The sequence below is a fragment of the Paroedura picta genome, chromosome 1 (assembly GCF_049243985.1).
Source record: "Paroedura picta isolate Pp20150507F chromosome 1, Ppicta_v3.0, whole genome shotgun sequence".
In the NCBI taxonomy this organism is placed as follows: Eukaryota; Metazoa; Chordata; class Lepidosauria; order Squamata; family Gekkonidae; genus Paroedura; species Paroedura picta.
In genome coordinates, this window is record NC_135369.1 from 20,370,189 (window position 1) to 20,389,801 (window position 19,613).

Here is a 19,613-nt window from a genome sequence, read left to right on the forward strand (position 1 = left end):
TCAGTTTGTGGCTTCCCTCCTTATGGGAACAGCCTCCCCGAGGAGATCAGGAAGCCCTTCCCCCTCCAAAAGCTTCTCTCATTCTGCAGAAGGTGCAAAACAGAATTGTTCAGGAGGGCACAGCTATACAGGGATTAGATCCATAGTAGAATGGGACAGCCCAGGTGTAAGGGATAGTATCGCAGTCTCTTGCCATGTTTATTGTACACACTGCCTCTCTCTTTACTATAGTGACCTTTGTCTTCATAACCTTCTTTCTTCATGTTGGTCTGTCATGCCTCAAGCAGTTTTTGTTGCCAGAGACAGTTTTTTTGGATGCTTTGTTTTCTAATTTTGTAAGTCTACTCCAATTGCATTGTTTATTGAAGGTCTTTGCTGCATCAATCGCTGCTCATATTATCTAATATACCTTGAGTCTCTGGAGAGAGAGATTATAAATTAAACTAGATTCAAGTCCAGTAGCACCTTAAAGACCAGCAAGAGTTTCAGGGTACAGGATTTCAATAAATACAATGATTCTTGAAAGTTTATATCCAAAAAATCTTGTTGGGCTCGAAGGTGCTAATGGACTCGAATGTAGCTCTTTTACACCAGATGAATATGGCTCCCCTCTGAAACCATAACAACCTCTTCTCTTGAACATCTCCAAAACCACACAACACTTATTAATTAGCCATTTGTTGATGCAATCAGGGTGGCTAAAAAATAGCAAAAGGTTAACTTTCCCCAGTTTTTTCCTTTGTGTGTGTGGCGAGCCACCGTGCAGTCGACAAGATTGTTGGTTGCAGTTCCTGAACAAATAACCTGGTATAGCTTTCGGAAGGAAACCAGGTGAAGGGATGGAGAACACTATGGCAGAAAAGACCCCCCCCCCTCCCACCCCTCGTTCTTCTGTTTCTTTCCCCACCTTCTCCGAAAACATGTTGGGAGAGAAAAAGAGCCTCCTCCTGCAGTGATGTGAACATGTTTCAAACAACTTGACAATTCTCTACCTCTACAGTCTTTGAGGTGACAAACCCGTTGCTAGGGTACCTGGCTTTTATCATATGCTGAATACTGAGTCAGCCCATTGGTTTTTCCAGGCCAGTGCTGTCCACTCTGACTGGCAGCAGCTGTCCTGGGACTTGGACAAAAGGTCTTTTTCATTGGCTGTTATCTGATCGTTTTAATTGGGGACGGGGTCTTGTTGCATGCAAAAGGGATGCCATAGCACTGAACCATGCCCCACTTCTTAAATTTAAAAGTTCCTGCTTTAGGTTATTGAAAATAATATTTGTATCACTCTCCCTTGGGGCCAGTCATGACTGGGGAAGGGACTGGCAAACCACCCCGTATTGAGTCTGCCATGAAAACGCTAGAGGGCGTCACCCCAAGGCTCAGACATGACTCGGTGCTTGCACAGGGGATACCTTTACACCTTTACCTTTTACACTTGGGGCCAGTTGCCTATGTGTAAGATCTCTTCCCCATAGGTGAGCAGGAATGCGTGTCATTTCTGGACCCAAGGTCCAGTTTGTCCGAGAAGCTCACAACAAAAGCAAGGTGGAAAGATGAACAGCAGTGCTAACTTGACCGAACGGAGCAGAACATAAGGTCAGCAGCAGGTGGCTTATCTAGAAGTCTGCTTACTGCTTAGCCAGTCACAGAGGCATCCCTTCTGCTCAGCCTGGTGGGTCACAAGCTGTGTGTGGGTCTAGATTAAAATACAGGAATCCAGTGGGGCTGGACGTGAAAGGGGAAACTGCCTGGAGAAGTATGAGGCGGCAGCTGTTCAAAGCACGGGGACGGGAGAGCAGAAAAAAGGCAAGAGATTGTGCAGAGCTGAAAGGGCGAAAAGAGGGGGACCCTGAGGAAATAAGGGGTCCTTTCTTTCAGCTGTCCAATTTTATCCCTCTTTCCTATTTTTTTTTAAAACGAGTCACATCATGGATTGCTCTCGACCCCAGATGGTGTCTAACTTGGCGAAGCCTGTGGAAATGCATCTGGCACCTGATATTCTCCAGGGAAGGCTTCAATCTGGGTCAGGAGAATATTATATATGTATCTCTTCTCTCGTCTCGTTCTCTGTCTCTTTCAGAAAAATTCCTCAGGGGACCTGATGGAATCCATCCTGTATTTCTTTTTCTTTTCTTTTTTTTTGCAATCATTTTGGCTTCCTGCTGGTGGTACCTGCTTGCTTGACGGCAGGGTGGCTCAGGCTGCCTTCTGCCAGCAGAAGAGCCTAACCGGCCATGCTTAGTTGAGGGCCGTGATCGCACCCCGCCCCGCTTTCTTAAAATAGCAGCTTCCTCTCTAGAGAAGAAGAAGGGGACCCAGATCGGAAGGGCGGAGCCAGGTGCAAAGCATCTTGGGAGAGGATAGGGGAATTGCACCAAGCAGATTTTTGCGCCAGGTCTGAGGGGTCACAACGGAGGGGTTGGCCAGGGTTGCATTCACACAATTTTTCCGGGCTAGCTCTTGCAAGAACCATTTCTCATATTTCTCCATCCTTTGGTCTCCCAGCCTGGGGTGCTTCCCCCCCCCATTTAATTATCTCCTCTTCTTAACATTTTTTCCCACCCCCCAGAAAGCAAACCCTTCTCCCCCTCTTCAATTTGAGGCAATTTATTGGGAGTTGGGTATGAATTACAAGGCAGAGCGCTAACGAGCACCTGCTTGTATGTAATTGACTTGCCTGCTAATTGCTGGGATAATCATACTTTCTGCATAATAGTTTTCGGGGAGAGAATTCTTTGCTGTTCGCCAGCAAGTCGCTTGCCTGGCTCTCAAAGGAACCTGTCAGGCGTTCTTTTTTCCACTGCAAGCCAACCACCAATCCGGTCACAAAGCCCCGATAATGGCTACTGGCTTGCATACAGCAGGTAACACCTCCTTCTGCAAGAGCCCAGCTGGGGAGAGCTGGCTCATCCAGTTGCTAACCAGTCCGTATTTTTTTGGACTGACCATTCAAACCATGTCAAACAGCCAGTCAGAGGGTTCGGAAATGTAATGAACTGCAGCCGGCAGGCTTAGCCTCAGAGTTTACAGATTTCAAGATGGGGCTTGGAATTCTCCAGAACTTACAATTCATTTCCAGACCACACGGATCACTTTCGCTGAAGTGGCAGCTATGGAGCTCCTTCCTCTCCCCAGGCACTGCCTCTGGATTGCCTGGCATTTCCCCAAGATAGAATTAGCAGCCCTGCGGAGCTTGTGGTTTCCAGCTCCCATCAAGAGCCCCACTGCTTCACTCAAAGACAGTCCGTGTCTTTGACCCGGATACTCCAGCTGGTGCAAAACACAGCTCCTAGGGTCCTCACTGGTACATCTTGGAGGACCCGTATCCAGCCTGTGCTGAGGCAGCTGCATTGGTTGCCAGTTGTGGCCTGAATCAGATTCAAGGTTCTTGGGCTGTGGCTTGGGCTCTGCCTATCTGAGGGACCGCTTGTCTCCTTATACCCCATCCCCACCAGTGTTCTTCACTCTGCAGGTGCTAATCTGCTTGTGGTCCCTGGCCACAGGGAAGCACACCTGGCCTTGACCTGGGCCAGGGCCTTTTCAGTCCTCGCCCCAACCTGGTGGAATGAGCTCCCAGAAGAGCTGAGAGCCCTGACGGAGCTATCTAAGTTCTGCAGGGCCTGCAAAACGGAGCTCTTCCACCAGGCCTTTGGTTGAGGCCCGGACCAGGAACAACTTGGGCCCCTCCTCCGGCCAACGCTACACCATCTTGCGAACCCCCACTCTGTGGCGATTGGCTGCAGATAGGGGAGGAATGGGAACTTTGCTGCTTCTTGTGTTTTATGCTCATTAAGGGGTTATTGATTGGTTTTATTGGGGCTTTTATCTGTCTTGTGTAACCTGCCATGAGTCTCTGGAAAGTGGTGAGATAAAAATCGAATATAAAAACAAACAAACTTTCAGGCTACAACTCCGCACAGATCCTGAGTCACCAGATCTACCCTGCTAATACCAGGTGACTTGACATGTTCCCTGGGGCGGGACCCTGCCCATGTCTCTCCCTTCCCTTCCATCTGTATTTTTGAACTCTAGAGGCTGCAACCACATCAACGTTGGATTCTGTTGGAACCAGGATATGAGGTTGATGGAGGACGAAGGCTTAGAATCATAGAATCATAGAGTTGGAAGGGGCCATACAGGCCATCTAGTCCAACCCCCTGCTCAACGCTCCCTTTCTGGAAGCCTTGGCATAGTGGGATTAGTCGCCCAGTGAGATCTACTTTCTTTTCCCTGGCACCGGCCTGGTGGAACACTCTTCCAAGTGAGATCAGGGTCCTGCAGAACTTAGAATCGTAGAGTTGGAAGGGACCTCCAGGGTCCTCTAGTCCAGCCCCCTGCAGAATGCAGGAAATTCACAACTACCTGCCCACTCACAGTGGCCCCAATTCTATGCCCAGAGGATGCCCCCCTCCAAAAAAAAAAACACAGAATCCCTGGCCAGTCTTTTCTGGAAGATTTAAGCAGTTCCACAGGGCCTGCAAGACAGAGTTGTTCTGCCAGGCCTATGGTTGACCCATAGAACATCAGTAATACCTGGTCTTCCTACACACACAGGGACATAGAAATACCTAGATGCCACTGAGTTACACCAGCATAGCACCTTATCCCTCCCCCCATTTGAGAAAGGGCAGGAGCTCCTGGGCTTTTAAATAACTGCACTTTTAACATGCACTTTTTAAAAAGATTCAAATGAGTAGCCGTGTTGGTCTGAAGTAGCACAATAAAATCAGAGTCCAGTAGCACCTTTAAGACCAACAAAGATTTATTCAAGCTCACACCTTGAATAAATCTTTGTTGGTCTTAAGGGTACTACTGGACTCTGATTTTATTGTACTTTTTTTTTGTAATTTTAAATGTTTTAACTGAATGTACCTTGAGGAAGGACGGTATGCTTTAGGATGCTTTGGGCTGATCCTGCGTTGAACAGTGGGTTGGACTAGATGGCTTGTATGGCCCCTTCCAACTCTATGATTCTATGGTATACAAATTCAAATAAACAAATACATAAATAAATATATAAATAAATAGTTGTTTAAGATGTGGCAGCAGAATGATTCATTTGACGGACCTTTTAATATCGAATGTCTTGCTTTTTGGTTGTTGGTTCTGAGCCTCTGTTGCCATGGGAAGTCTTAGTATTTCTGTGTTTTATAGAAATCGTAGTCCTAAGATTTAAAACTGCGGCAGCCTATGGTTTTAAACATTAAATTACAGCTTAAACTGTGCACGTGCAATTTAACCACAGCTTTGGCTGTATCCCATGCTCTCCCCCAATAGTATCTCAGTGCTGTCAACTGACTTGCATCTGATGAAGCAAGCTCCAGCTCATGAAAACTTACGTGACTGACATGTTAGTCTTTAAGGTGCCACTGTCTTGTTTGTGGTACTGGTCTTTCTTGCTGAGATGCTGCGCTTGTGACTGACAAGCGAAATCCTGTGGCATTAAATGAGGAAAGGGGGTGGGAAGAGGGAAAGGGATCCTCCAGCCAATACATGGCAGAATAATCTCATGGCGGTTCAGTGGTATTTTAAGAGTGGTGTGTGTTCTGGTTGTTTTCTTAGTCCTTTATGGATATAGAACACATAAACACAGGAAACCTGAGGCTGAATCAAAGCGTCAGTCTGTCAAGGTCAGAAGTGCTTTAGTGGCGGGATTTTCCGGTGCGAAACAGGAAAATCTGCTTCTAGCCAAAGTATGTAGACTGAGCCATTGTCTACTCAGACTGGCAGCTGCTCTCCAGGGTCTCTGCTGCCTGGTCTTTTTAACTGGAGATGTCAGGGATAAAACCTGGGACCTTCTGCATACCAAGCAGAGGCTCTACCATTGAGCCACGCCCCCTCCACCTATATATGCCTTTACTTCGATCTGCATCTATTTCTTTAAGGTTTTGGCTCTAGGGAGGAAGCCAGTGCCAACCCCCCAAAACCCACTCTCTGGAAGTGTTTATTTATTTATGTTTATTATTGTGTTTATATACCGCCCTCCCCGAAGGCTCCGGGCGGTTTACATGAAACAAGAACGATCCAGGTAACTCCATTTGTAATAACATGGTAATAACATTATCATAGTAATAACAATAACGTTGTACACCTTTTGTTTTGTTGTTTTTTGTTTTGTTTTGTTCATCCTACAACTTCACCACGTTGTTGTCACTTGCAATTTTCTTGCCCTGTCTTTGCCACCTTAAGGGCTAGAAGCTTGAGAGAAAGCAAAGGTTCCTTGGAGGCTGAACTAGTGCAGGACGCCTCACAAATCCAATGGTTGTATTGTTGTGGAATATCCGCTCTGAGCCCCTGGCTGTCGTTCCTCCGGCCTCTCTGAGCAGTTAAGCTCTATCCAAGAAGTCGTTTCTGACCTGATGGAACTTTTGCTCTCCTTTCTCTTCTCCCCCTACCCCCAAAAACCACTCTCCATCCTCCAGTTCTTTCTCCACTCAGTAAACTGAGAGGGCAAGGGAGGAGGGAATCCAAGGAACTGTTGCATGGTAATAGTTACCATGGAGACCACTCCATCTGTATCCATGCATCCAGGATGCTAGCATCCTATTCTTTTTTGGCACCTCCTGTTTTTCTGCAAATCTGGGAGGGAGGGAGGGAGGGAGGGAGGGAGGGAGGGAGGGGAAGAGATCGGTCTTGCTGGCTGGGCTGAAGAAAGCAGATCTTTCCCTGGTGGAAGCACCTGAGCTCAGTGGCTGTTGCAGAAAGCCAATTGGGCTCCAGTTCCCGTTGAGCGATTTCACTGGTGCACCTAGCAGGTGAAGGGTAGGAGGGGACCATCTGTACAGTGTGTGGCAGGGGTTTTGTGCTTATTGTGACTGATGGAGCTGGAAGCAAGAGGGAATCTCTGGGCTGTGCCAGGGCAGTGTGGCATCCGAGTCTGCACTGCCTCTCCTGATCGTTACCTCTTCCCCCTTTTAAACCTCCCTCCAGATGTGTCACATGGACCTGCAGTTTTAGCTGATAATAGTCTGTGTGGGCCTTAGAGTAGTAGGCAACAGAGACCTGGCTTTCAAATGCCAACGCTGCCCAGAAGCTCCACTTGGGCTGGTTCAGCTTGTTCTTGGCCTAACCTCCCTTGCAGGGTAGTTGTGAAGATGTGATGGGGAGGGGTGGTTCTTTTAGAACAGGGGTAGTCAACCTGTGGTCCTCCAGATGGTCATGGACTACAATTCCCATGAGCCCCTGCCAGCAAACGCTGGCAGGGGCTTGTGGGAAGGGTAGTCCGTGAACATGAACATCTGGAGGACCACAGGTTGACTACCCCTGCTTTAGAAGACGGATTCTCACCTTCCCCATCCAACAATAGCCCTGCCCACAAGTTAAATTGAACTCTGATGCAATCTGTGTACAGGATACGTTTGGATTTCTGTTATATGTGTGTTGAGTAGTTCTGAGACATGAATACAACATGAACATTGAGGGTCACCTCCAGGGTTATGGCCTGCTCCTTTTAACTGGAGGTGCTGGGGATTGAACCCTGGAGATCTTCTGTATGCAAAATTGAGGCTGTTCTGCAGAGCCACAGCCCCTCCCTCCTGTCTAGAAGAAGTCAAAGGTATTCCTGTGTATTCTCACTCTGCCCCAAAGGAACTAATTCTGGGTACAAGCTTTTGTGTGCATGCACACAAGTTCTATTGTTTCAGACCCACATGGCTGTCACCCTCCACAGTAGGATATGGCTCTCTAGAAGCCACAAAAGTTACGGAGCATCAGAGGCCAAAGAAAAGTTTTTTTTTTAAATAGCAAATATGCTTAAATGTGTACAAGTCAAATATTTAGATATACAGTGCAAACAGTGCAGTGCAATTAGTGGAAGTTATCCCTACATACAGCGCATGATAAAGTGAGGTAAGACCATTAAGATATAAAAATGCAGCGCATGATACCGTGACGTATAACAACTGGTGCTCTGCCGGCTAATTAAGACACCATTTTGATATCTCCTTCCCGATTTTTTTCTGTTACAGTCCTGTTAGCGAATGGCCTTGTGTAGATTTTGTAGTCTGTTGTTCCTGTCAGCCAAGTAGAGAGGGAAAAAAGGGGACATTTAAATCATATAGCTGTAACACATAATGCATCAACCAATTAGTAGAAATGAAAGTACAGAGAAAAAGGAAGGATGCGACCAAAAGAAGATAAAAGAGATCAAGCTCAGAATTCTAAAAATACCTGTGATCCAGCTTCTCAAATATTCATTTCTGATAGTATTTCCCCTCCTTGTTTTGCTCTTGGGGCATTAAGCCTGGGAGAATGTGCATCGCCAAAGGGCTACCTAATGAGTCATTGACACAGGTGAATTTTGAACCATGGGCCTGTTTAACCTTTTATTCCCACAGCCTCTTAGATACACAAGCTCTATGGACATTACAGTCATTTACTAGGTCGGGATGTTGGAAAGTTCATCACACTTGAAGCTCATTAATATAGATGGGCTGAGTTCTGACGTATGGTGAAACCATGGTTTATTTTAGCTCCAGTTAGTTTGCGAAACCGGGATTCAGGTCACTCAAGTCCTGGCAGGCCTCAGAGAACACGGGTTGGCCCTCTCTGTCCCCACCACCTCCCCTGCAGAAACCTGGCTAGTATCCCATGCTGCATTGCAGTGCGGTTGGCACTGGGGGAAGAGTCGAGAGGTCTTTTTTTGTCATATAAAACCTTCGTTAAGGCTATCGATAGCTAATGAATCTACTTCAGCCCCTGATTTCAGATCCTGATTTGATATGCCCATGTCCAACCATGGTTTAACTAAGCCATGGTTTCAGGTGATGCCGGAACCAAGCTGTTACGAATCTGTAAAGAAATCAGGCAGTAACCAGCAGAATGGAAAGACAGATAATAGATCTGTACCTGGAGCATTCCAGGTACATGTGGAATTTTCGGGGTTTCCTAATTTGCAAGAAGCTTCAGCAGTCAAGCAAGGATATGGATTTCAGGGTAGGCAGCTTTGGTTGTACTTGGGTTCTGATGGGGTTGCATAACAGTGTGGATGCATGCAGCTGTGTTATGCTGGTCAGTTCCTTGGTCTGTCAAGGTCGGATATTGTGTACTCTGACAGGCAGCAGCTCTGGTCTTTCACACCACCTGTTATCGGATCTTTTACATTGGAAATTCCAGGGATTGATCCACACACAAACATATTTCTGCCGTCTCCTCTCACATACCTGTGACAGTGTGTCTGTGTGTGCATGAATCTGCCACTGAAATTAGTTATTTTTTAATCTTTGTTTTACATTTCATAATTTGCCTGAGGAGCGCTTTGTGTGGAAGGTTGGACACCTTTGGAAATATAGTCAGAATGTTTGTGTGTAAAAATAAATAATACATTTTCTGGTGGCTTTGCAAATGTGGTTAGAGAAATCATAGAATCATAGAATCATAGAATCATAGAGTTGGAAGGGGCCATACAGGCCATCTAGTCCAACCCCCTGCTCAACGCAGGATTAGCCCTAAGCATCCTAAAGCATCCAAGAAAAGTGTGTATCCAATCCACATAGGAGAAGGAGGTAATTGTAGCCTAATAATCATGATAGTTTAATAGAATCTCCATAGTCAGAGGCAGCCTCCCTCTCAATACCTGTCAGAAAGGAAGACACATTGGACCCATGCTCTGCTTGTGAATTTTCTGGAGGTATCTGGCTAGCTGCTTTGGGACCCTGATGCTGGATTAGACCAATCCCCTGGTCATTTGTGGCCAGGATATTTAGATTTAATGTTCTTCATAGCTTCATGGGGCTTCCATGTTCCATGGCAGTCTCTCTGCATACGAGTTCCCTGAGATAAAACAACAAAGGAGGTCTGTTGCTTTCTTTCCCTGTTTGCAGGGCTTCCTAGAGACACATGGGTTGCCATTGTGTGCGTGCGGGAGAGACAAATGCTGGGCTGCACGTACCCGTGGTCTGATCCTGCACAGTTCTTCAGCTGTGGTCAGGCCTGAAGATGTGCAGATTCTGGCTTGACTTGTAAAACACTTGCTTTGGGAAGCAACATGTGCTTTTGAGGGCATCGCCCTCTAGCCTCCCTGGGAATGATGCCGAGGCTCCGGGAATTGCCATTGCTTGGGCTGCCAGCACTGAGCTAGGTCTCCATCAGAGTCAGTAATGCTTGCTCACACTGGCAGCGGCTCTCCAGAATCTCAGACATTAACATCACCTCCTCCCTGGTCCCTGCAGCTGGGGATGCCACGGATTGAACCTGGGACCTTTTGCATGCCAAGCAGATGCTCTTCCACTGAGACACAGCCTCTCCTCTCTCATGATTAGTTTTGTGATTGACAGCTGATTGCCTTCTCTGCCGGGGAGGGGGCTTTGGGCTACCGAAGAGCAGATCTGTGGGTGGCTGAAACAGATAATGCCTTCGAGCTTTGCTGGCTTCCGGAAGCCACAGCGCTGCCACAGCTTTAGCATCTACACTGGCGCACCTCCTCCTTTACAGCAGCTGTGCCCAGACCCAGCATTTCCCCACCACAGAAGCTTTTTTTCAACCTCCTCCTCCAATGTTTCTGTTCCAATGAGTCGTCAAGGCAGGCTTCAGCGTGCAAGGTGCAGCAGGTGAAATTTCACAGCAGCGTTTGAGGTGGAGGCGCTTAGTAGGGTAATTTGCCAAGGATGGGATCTGCGAGGCAGTTTCGGACCTCTTGGCTTCACCCCATCTCTGGCACAGAACATCTGCAAAAGAAAACAGGTGTGCATGCATTTTTAGCCAGCATCTAGCTTTATATATTCTTGGCGCACAGTTCTTGGGGGGGGGGGGGCTTTGTTTAAAAGAGTGTGCAGTACTCTAGTCTACTAGCGGTCTTTTCCATCGACTTTGGGCACAACTTTGGACAAGACATCTAGTCCAACTAGTCCATCTGGATCCTGCTCAATGCAGGATCAGACTAAAGCGTCCAGGTCAAGTATCTGTCCAGCCGCTGCTTGAAGACCATCAGTGAATTTTATATATTATGTAACATATATATATAACATATATAATGAGCCTCTTGTGGCGCAGAGTAGTAAGGCAGCCGTCTGAAAGCTTTGCCCATGAGGCTGGGAGTTCAATCCCAGCAGCCGGCTCAAGGTTGACTCAGCCTTCCATCCTTCCGAGGTCGGTAAAATGAGTACCCAGCTTGCTGGGGGGTAAGCGGTAATGACTGGGGAAGGCACTGGCAAACCACCCCGTATTGAGTCTGCCATGAAAACGCTGGAGGGCGTCACCCCAGGGGTCAGACATGACTCGGTGCTTGCACAGGGGATACCTTTAACATATATATATATATATATATATATATATATATATATATATATATATATATATATATATATATATATATATATATATATATATATATATATATATATATATATATATATATATATATATATATATATATATATATATATATATATATATATATATATATATATATATATATATATATATTATATGAACTGTACTCTGTTTTTCCATTTGAATGGGATCTAATGTACGTCTCTAGAATGTACATGTGGGAAACAAGCATACAAAGCAGGTGCAGGGGAGTGCCAATCCCAGTTCCGGATCAGACTTAAGGTTCTGGTACTCACCTGTAAGGCCATGTGTGGTCTGGACCCAGTATACCTGAGGGACCACCTCTCTGCCTACACCCCTAAAAGAGCTTTACACTCCGCCACCTCCAACTGGCTGGTGATCCCTGGCCCAAGGGAGCTTGTCTGACCTCAGCTTATGCCAGAGCCTTCACTGTCCTGGTGAAATGAGCTCCCAGAGGAGACCAGGGCCCTGCTGGAGCTAGATCAGTTCTGCAGGTCCTGCAAAAGGGAGCTCTTCCACCATTTGGTTGAGGTCGACCGAAAGTAACAACACCTACTCCCCCCCGCCCCGAACCTCACTCCCCATGAATCAAATGCCCTGAACTGACCAACCATGGGACTGTTCTCTTTGTTATTGCTGATACTGTTGTTATTCATCTGACATGGTTACCGAGTTCTCCTGTATTGCCCCTATGTTCCTGTCCCCCTGTGTTTCATGTATACCGCCCTGAGCCTCAGGGGAGGGTGGTATATAAATGTATTAAATAAATAATAAAATAACTTCATCCCAGTGTGTCCAGCACTCGAATCAGAAGTTGCTTCTGTTTCTGCAGTCCTGAAATCTCTTATTGGGTCTGGGTGGAGCCTAGCAGGGGTGAGCAAACCGTCCGTTTCGGTGTTAAATCCTGCCTCGGTAGTTCATCGTGTCAGGGAGAACCACAAAAACTCTAAAGAGTTCTGCAGAATTTCAAAACAACTTATGTACTTCTATATGTATCTGCTCATCCCCTTTCCCCCATCAGAAGCCTGTGTTTATTGGCCTCCTAACATCCAGCCACTGGTCCCGAAACGCTCACTGCTAATTGGCCAATATCTGTCCACCAATAGCAGTGGTGGATCTGCCAGTCCCTGAAACCTCTTGTCAGTTTCTCTACAGCAGAGGTAGTCAAACTGCGGCCCTCCAGATATCCATGGACTACAATTCCCATCCTGGCAGGGGCTCATGGGAATTGTAGTCCATGGACATCTGGACGGCCGCAGTTTGACTACCCCTGTTCTATGGCAAGGGTGAAGCATCTTTCTGTCTCAGGTCCCTCAGTTTCATATCTGTGTTTTGTAGTCCTTGCTGGGGTGGAACCAAGTGATGGTCTGTGTACCAACGCTGTGATGGATAAGCTGCAAAACTCATAAGCCCTCCCCCTAAAGCGCACACCTGCCGAAAGCTCCCCCCAAAACCTCTTCACTGTAGAAGTGAAACTTATGAGGTTTTAAAGACCCAGAACTTCTCAGACTTTGCTGTCCAGGGTGTTTGTGCATAGGGAGCAAGTCCCACCACTTTTTGAAACTTTTTATAATATGTTTCCATTCATTCATTCATTCATTCATTCATTCATTCATTCATTCATTCATTCATTCATTCATTCATTCATTCATTCAAATTTCTATGCCGCCCTAAGCACGTGCAAGATCTTTATGCATCTAACAGCATCTAGATTTTTAAAAAATCCCTCTTGACTATCTTGGGCAAAAACTGAGCATCCCAATGTTGTTTATTCTCCCTCACTCCCGATGCAAAGCCACTCTGATAGAACAGGATATAAGGAAGGACCAAGATACTGTTCTGCATCAGCAAAACACCATATCCCCATCAGAGGTGAAATATCTCAGATGACTGTGGCATTCCTCTCTCATAAGAGAAGGCTTCCTTGGGAGGTGGTGGGTTCTCCATCTTTGGCAATTTTTAAACAGAGGCTGGATGGCCATCTGACGGAGAGGCTGGTTCTGTGAAGGCTCAAGGAGGTGGCAGGTTACAGTGGATGAGCGATTGAGATGTGAGTGTCCTGCATAGTGCAGGGGGTTGGACTAGATGACCCAGGAGATCCCAACTCTGTTATTCTATGAGGGGAAAGCCATGATCCCCTCTGTGTTTTTGAAACTTAAAAACAACCTCAGGGCCTTCCAGTTTGGATAAGGGCCACATCACTGGTGGTGGTGAGGTTAACATTTTTCTTCCATGCCCCTTTTCTCTATGTGGGACAAATGGTCTCTCCCACCAGCCCCCATTTTTTCTCTCCTTGGGAAAAATTCTAACTTTGTGGGAATGATTCTGCTCCAGGAAGTTGGTAAGTGTGTGGGGTGGGGGCAGACATGATTAACTCTTTCTCTTCTTACTGTCCTGACAGTCATCTCTGCCCCACTCCTGCCCCACATATAAGGGGATTCCTGGACCTTGTGTGCCCCCTCCCCCTGCGGCGTCTCAACTCTGGCCTGAGAGAAATGCCAAGCGTTCTAGCCCCACCCTGGGCAAGGCTGGGCGTGAGGCCCATTCCAGTGACTGCGGGGAGCTACCAGCCCTCAAAGGGGCCATGAAGTCAGACTCCATTTGGACTAGTGGAGACCGAAGACGGCTGAAAACAAGAGAGCCTGTGCAGGAAGGAAGTCAAATGGGACTCAATACCTTTTCGCAGGCTAAAGTCAGTGGCTTAATTGCCTCCATTGCTTACTACTATTACTTTAAAAATCCCAGGTTTTCGGGGGTCTTTTTGGACGAATTGCAACAAAAGGAAAATGAGTCAGTTGTTTGTTATGGCTGTTTTGTCCCTGCGCTTACCCAGGTGTATAATGAGCTCTTCCTGTTTATGGCCTCCGCTGTTTTGGAGGCCATTCCGAGGCAGAGCACGGCCAGTGGAAACTTTTCCTTAAGATATCTGTGTGTGTGTGTGTGTGTGTGTGTGTGTGTTGGGGGAAGCTTCCAGACCTTGGCTTGACACTGTGATGTTTTTGAATTGTCCCTTTGCTGTTTTTCCTTTTAAAAAAATGCATTGTGCATTTGAATGGCTTTTTGTTTGTTTATAGGGGTTTTTTTCTGCCTCTGTTAGAATGGGATAGACATTTTTCAAAATTGGCCCCTGTAAAACACACCATTCACATGTGGTGGTGGTGGTGGTGTGTGTGTGTGTGTTTGTGTGTGGAGCGAGACAGAAAGAGAGAGAGAGAGCTGTGTTATTGCATCTAAAACAAACAGAAATTTTGTGACACCGTGAGGTGTTTTTGCAGCATCCTAAGATTTAAGGACTGGAGTTACTGTGACAGGCCAGAATGAGATTCTTTTGCTGGATGAGGGGCCAGATAGGGATGCCAGCCTCCAGGTGGGGCCTGGGGACCTCCTGGAATTACAGCTCTTCTCCAAACTGTAGAGGTTAGCTCCCCAGGAGGAAATGGATGCTTTGGAGGGTGGACTCTCTGGCAGTATACCCCTCTGAGGTCCCTTCCCCCCCCCCCAGACAGTGGCCTGGGACAACCCTGGGGTTCTTCAGCTTCAAGAATGTAGTGCAGGGGTAGCCAACCTGTGGTCCTCCAGATGTTTATGGACTATAATTCTCATGAGCCCCTGCCAGCAAATGCTGGCAGGGGCTCATGGGAATTGTAGTCCATGGACATCTGGAGGACCATAGGTTGACTACCCCTGACGTAGTGGGCTGTGTGGCTGTGTTGACACTGTATTGCACACATTTCGTATTATAAGAGCCCCCAAGGTAGGAGGGAAAAAAAGCAGGATGCAAATATTTAAATTACGTTTTTCTCCTCCAAAGCTAACAGTGGTATGTGTGTGTGGTCATTTCAAATTGGTACAGTTATATAAACCTGCACTTCCTGCATTGTCCTGTTGGTATGAATTGGGACCATACATGGTTGGTGATACTCGGGAGTGAGATTTCCTAGAATCTCCTCATGGGTTTGGCTGTAACGAAGTTCTAACAGAACCCTCGGCACCTTCACCAGACTATGGGTTGGATCCAACCAACCTTTCCTAGTGTTGATAAAGACAGATTGCCTTTTAACTACCAAAAAAAAAAAAAGAAAAAAAGGCTAAGCTGGGACTAGGGATGGGGTGGTGGTGTAGGGTTGCCAAATCCAGGTTGAGAAACACCTGGAGATCCAGGGGAACTGATCTCTGTAGCCTGCCATATTTGAGCCAGCTCGCAGCAGCTTGCAACAGTAAATAAAACAATACAATACAAGAAAACCAATCCCCAACTCTCCTCCTGCCCCATAACCCTCCTCACTCTTCCAAACCCAACATTCCACACACACACACGCACACATATACACACCAGGCTGTCATATCTCCAGGGTGTTGTTCCATTCGGGCATTCAGGGGATGGGCAGGATCTTCCAACCTGCAGAAGAGCTCCATCTTGCAGGCCCCGTGGGACACTCACAGCTCCGCCAGGGCCTCAGTTTTCCAGGGAGCTCATTCCACCAGACAGGGGCCAGGACCAAAAAGGCCCTGGCTCTTGCTGAGGCCTGGCGAACATCTCATGGACCGGGGACCTCCAGTCTATCATCATCATCATCATCATCATTAAAATGAATAGTCACAGTGTGCAAGGCCCTGCGTGAGGCATAGGGAATGATAAAATCTGTATAAAAATATAACACTTTGCCACATGGGTTGCTAAAAACTATGCTTACTAGACAAACAGTGACGCACAGGGGTCGTCTGATTAAATTTAAAATTTGTAACTCTCAGTTTTAAATGTTTAAGAATTTTAAATTTTGTTTGTTCTGTTTATAGAGAATGCTTGTGTTTCTTTTCCATTGTGGATTGTCAAACAATTCATCTGCCTAAATGGCTGTCTCAAATAAATGATGTACATGTTGCAAGGACAAAAGGCCTTTTTTTTTTTAAGGAGCACGGTATGGCTCTTGCAAATTACTAGGAACATCATGGCAACTTGTGCCAGCTAGACAATGTTTACAGGATATGAAATGGCTGCTCTTTTCGTAGGTACATAACAACGTGGCTGTGTGAATGGGTAGGCGCAGTTGTGTGAATCTCAAAACGCTTGCCTTATTCTTGTGTTCCTCATAAAATATCTCGCCAAGAGATCTGAAGAGCCGATGAAGGATAACACAAAGGAAGGAAGGGTCCTTTGTGTAGAAATAAATGCTGCACTCTCAGAAAAGTAGCATATCAGGTGGAAAGGGTCTATCTTAGCCTCCATCAGGACCCACTAGATCAGGGGTAGTCAAACTGCGGCCCTCCAGATGTCCATGGACTACAATTCTCATGAGACCCTGCCACCAAACGCTCATGGGAATTGTAGTCCATGGACATCTGGAGGGCCGCAATTTGACTACCCCTGATTTCTGTGTGGATAGAGATTCACACACACCCCTCCCTGTTTGGCATGGAGAAGTATTCCTTCCCACACGCAAGGGGAAATCATGTAGTCAAGACTCCATTGAGAATGAGATTTTGTGTGTCAGTTGTGACCAGGGATATGCATTTTTAAACACAATAATGGAATGTTAAGACTAGGATATGGGAATCCCCAACCTGCCATGGTAGCTTATTGGGTGATTTGGGGCCTGTCACTTTCTCTCAGCATAACCTGCGTCACAAGAACAGTTAGATTTGAGACTACTAGCATCTTAAAAACCAACTAGATTTATCAGGCTACAAACTTCTGAGCGTCAAAGTGACTTTTGTCACATATCAGACAAGACAGCTTTGACTCTCGGAAGCTTACACACCTCAAAGGTTCTAGTAGACTTTGAATCTAACTGTTCTACTTCAGACTATCTTCTGAAACTACCTTAGAAGGAAGTTTTTTAAGGATAAAATTGAAGATGGAATAGAAGTTGATTTGGGTGCACATTGGGGGAAAACAAGCTATAAATATTTTTAAAAAATATGTAAGCAGCCACTCCTAGATACATGTTAGAAGAACAATGTTATTTTATGTTTAGCAATAAGTTTCATTCCTCCCTTTTTTTCTTTCCACAGGCCTTTCAAGTTTCACAAAGGTCTGATGCTGTTGGAGTGACACAGATGATGCAGGATATCATGAACTGAAGAAGCGACCCCGGATCTTTTTTGTTTTGTTTTTGTTTTTTGTAGTTTTCTATCTTTGAAAAAAGAAAGAAAGCGAGGACTTTTAATGACCGCGTTTTGAAATCCAAGGGTTTTCTTTTTTTTTTAATTTTTGGAAATTAAAAAAAAAAAAACCCACACAGTTCTCCTCGTACCGTGAGGATCTCCATAGAACATGGGGAGGAAAAAGATCCAAATCCAGAGGATCACGGATGAAAGGAACCGGCAGGTAAGTTGACTGAAAAAACACCTCAGGATTCTTTCTCTTTGTCTCACCATGGCCTCCTTTGCCAGTTGTACGAAAGCTTCAAAAAAAAATCTGTCATTTGGTTTTGGTCTCTTGCTTTCCTGACTGAAATGTGAAGCCTGTGATTTTTGAGAGATGCTTTGTGGGTTGCTCAGGAGAAGGATGATGACACATTCTGGACTGGGGGAACTGTTTTGGGAATACTTGCCATTCTCTTGAGGGTCCCACCAGTAAGGTGTAGTGAATAAAGAAGAAGAAGAGTTGGTTCTATATCCTGCTTTTCTCTACCTGAAGGAGGCTCAAAGCGGCTTACAATTGCCTTCCCTTTCCTCTCCCCACAACAGACACCTTGTGAGGTGGGTGAGGCTGAGAGAGCCCTGTTATCACTGCTCGGTCAGAACAGTTTTATCAGTGCCGTGAAGAGCCCAAGGACACCCAGCTGGCTGCATGTGGGGGAGTGCAGAATCGAACCTGGCATGACAGATTAGAAGTCCGCACTCCTAACCACTACACCAAACTGGCTCTCAAAGCATTGCTCAAAGATTTCGGACACCCAGGTTCAAATCCCCACTCCATAATGGAAGCTGACTGGCTGTCACTCGGCCTAGCCTACCTCACAGGCCTGATTTTAAGCCTCTTGGCCCTCAATGGGGAGAAAAGTGGTGGTGGAGGGTATAATGAACTGTAACAACTAGACATGGAGATTCAAGAGCATAAGAGCTAGAGGGGAGAGTCCAGAGGAGGAATTTTGGCTGAATGGTAACCCGATGCTTTGCCTATAAAAGGTCTCAGGTCCATTCTTCAGCATCTCTAGTTTGAAGGATCTCAGGAATTGGGAGATCCAATAGAAAACACTGAGCCACTAAAATAACCCCCTATTTGTGATTCTTTCCCACCTCACCTCTGCAAGCAGGCAGAGTCATGGAGAGCGGACATAGAGGATCTCAAGTGGCCCAATGGCCAGACTTGGTACAAGACTGTTTCAGATGTCGATCAACAGGTGGGGCCTGGTGAGGATGGGGCAGAACCTAGTGGTGCTTGGTACCAAAAGAACCACCTAGCTTGATTCCTTGAGGCTGGAGTTTGATGAGCAGCAGGGGAAGGGCAATTCCAAAAATGTCTCAAGCAGTGTAGGAAATAGCTTGTTTTCTTGACTCATGCCCTGAAATTATACTGGTGCCCCTAGAGCAGCCTTTTTCAACTTTTTGACTGTGGAGGAGCTCGTGCAATAAATTTTGAGGCTCTGAGGATGCCTGGAAGTAATATCAGCTGGTTATACCTCCTTACCATGCCCCTCAGAAGTGACCTATCACCAGAGGTGACAACACCACCTTGCACCCTTCACCCTCCTTTCACTTCCTCCCCCTGTTTTTAGTACTTAATACTACTACGGCTCCACCTCATGTAGGCTGGAAAGGAAGACAGGAGCTGACCACGCCACAACCTATTCCCTCACCCCTGATTTTTACACCCCCAGCCTACCCCCTACCCCGATTCCTCTGAGGGGAGGCAGCCAGTTCCTTAACTTGTGGTCAAGTCCATTAAGGTAGGAATGGAAAGGCTACGGACCCCCTCAAGAGCTCCTGTGGACCCCCAGAGGTCCACAGACCCCTGGCTGGGAATCCTTGCCCTAGAGCAGGGGTAGTCAAACTGCGGCCCTCCAGATGTCCGTGGACTACAATTCCCAGGAGCCCCTGCCAGCGAATTGTAGTCCATGGACATCTGGAGGGCCGCAGTTTGACTACCCCTGCCCTAGAGACTAAAAAGACCAGATCCTTCGGTTCCAGCCCTGTGACACAACAGTCTGCTCCTGGAGGACTGCAAGTTTCTTTTTAAGGCAGAGGGGATAGTTTGGGTAGCAACAATCCATCCTTGGGGGTCCTCTGCTCCTGTCGACTTTAACAGCAGGACAACCCAGTGTACTGAATTTGTGCTGATGATTTCCAAAGACTATTTTGGAATTCTGGAATCTTAACAAAAG

At 46.5% G+C, this 19,613-nt stretch overlaps 1 protein-coding gene across 10 annotated transcripts in view; it reads left to right on the top strand.

The window, feature by feature from the left end:
* MEF2D (myocyte enhancer factor 2D) overlaps nucleotides 1-19,613 on the top strand; it is a 203,601-nt gene that overhangs the window by 82,135 nt on the left and 101,853 nt on the right. For 8 of the 10 annotated variants that reach the window (XM_077325471.1, XM_077325489.1, XM_077325425.1 and 5 more), the window contains one exon: nucleotides 17,299-17,614. In XM_077325471.1, the coding sequence (XP_077181586.1) occupies nucleotides 17,561-17,614 (54 nt within the window). In that variant the 5' untranslated portion in view covers nucleotides 17,299-17,560. Of the gene's footprint in view, nucleotides 1-13,687; nucleotides 13,979-17,298; nucleotides 17,615-19,613 lie in introns of all 10 variants that reach the window. The other 2 variants (XM_077325442.1, XM_077325433.1) reach the window with 1 other exon arrangement.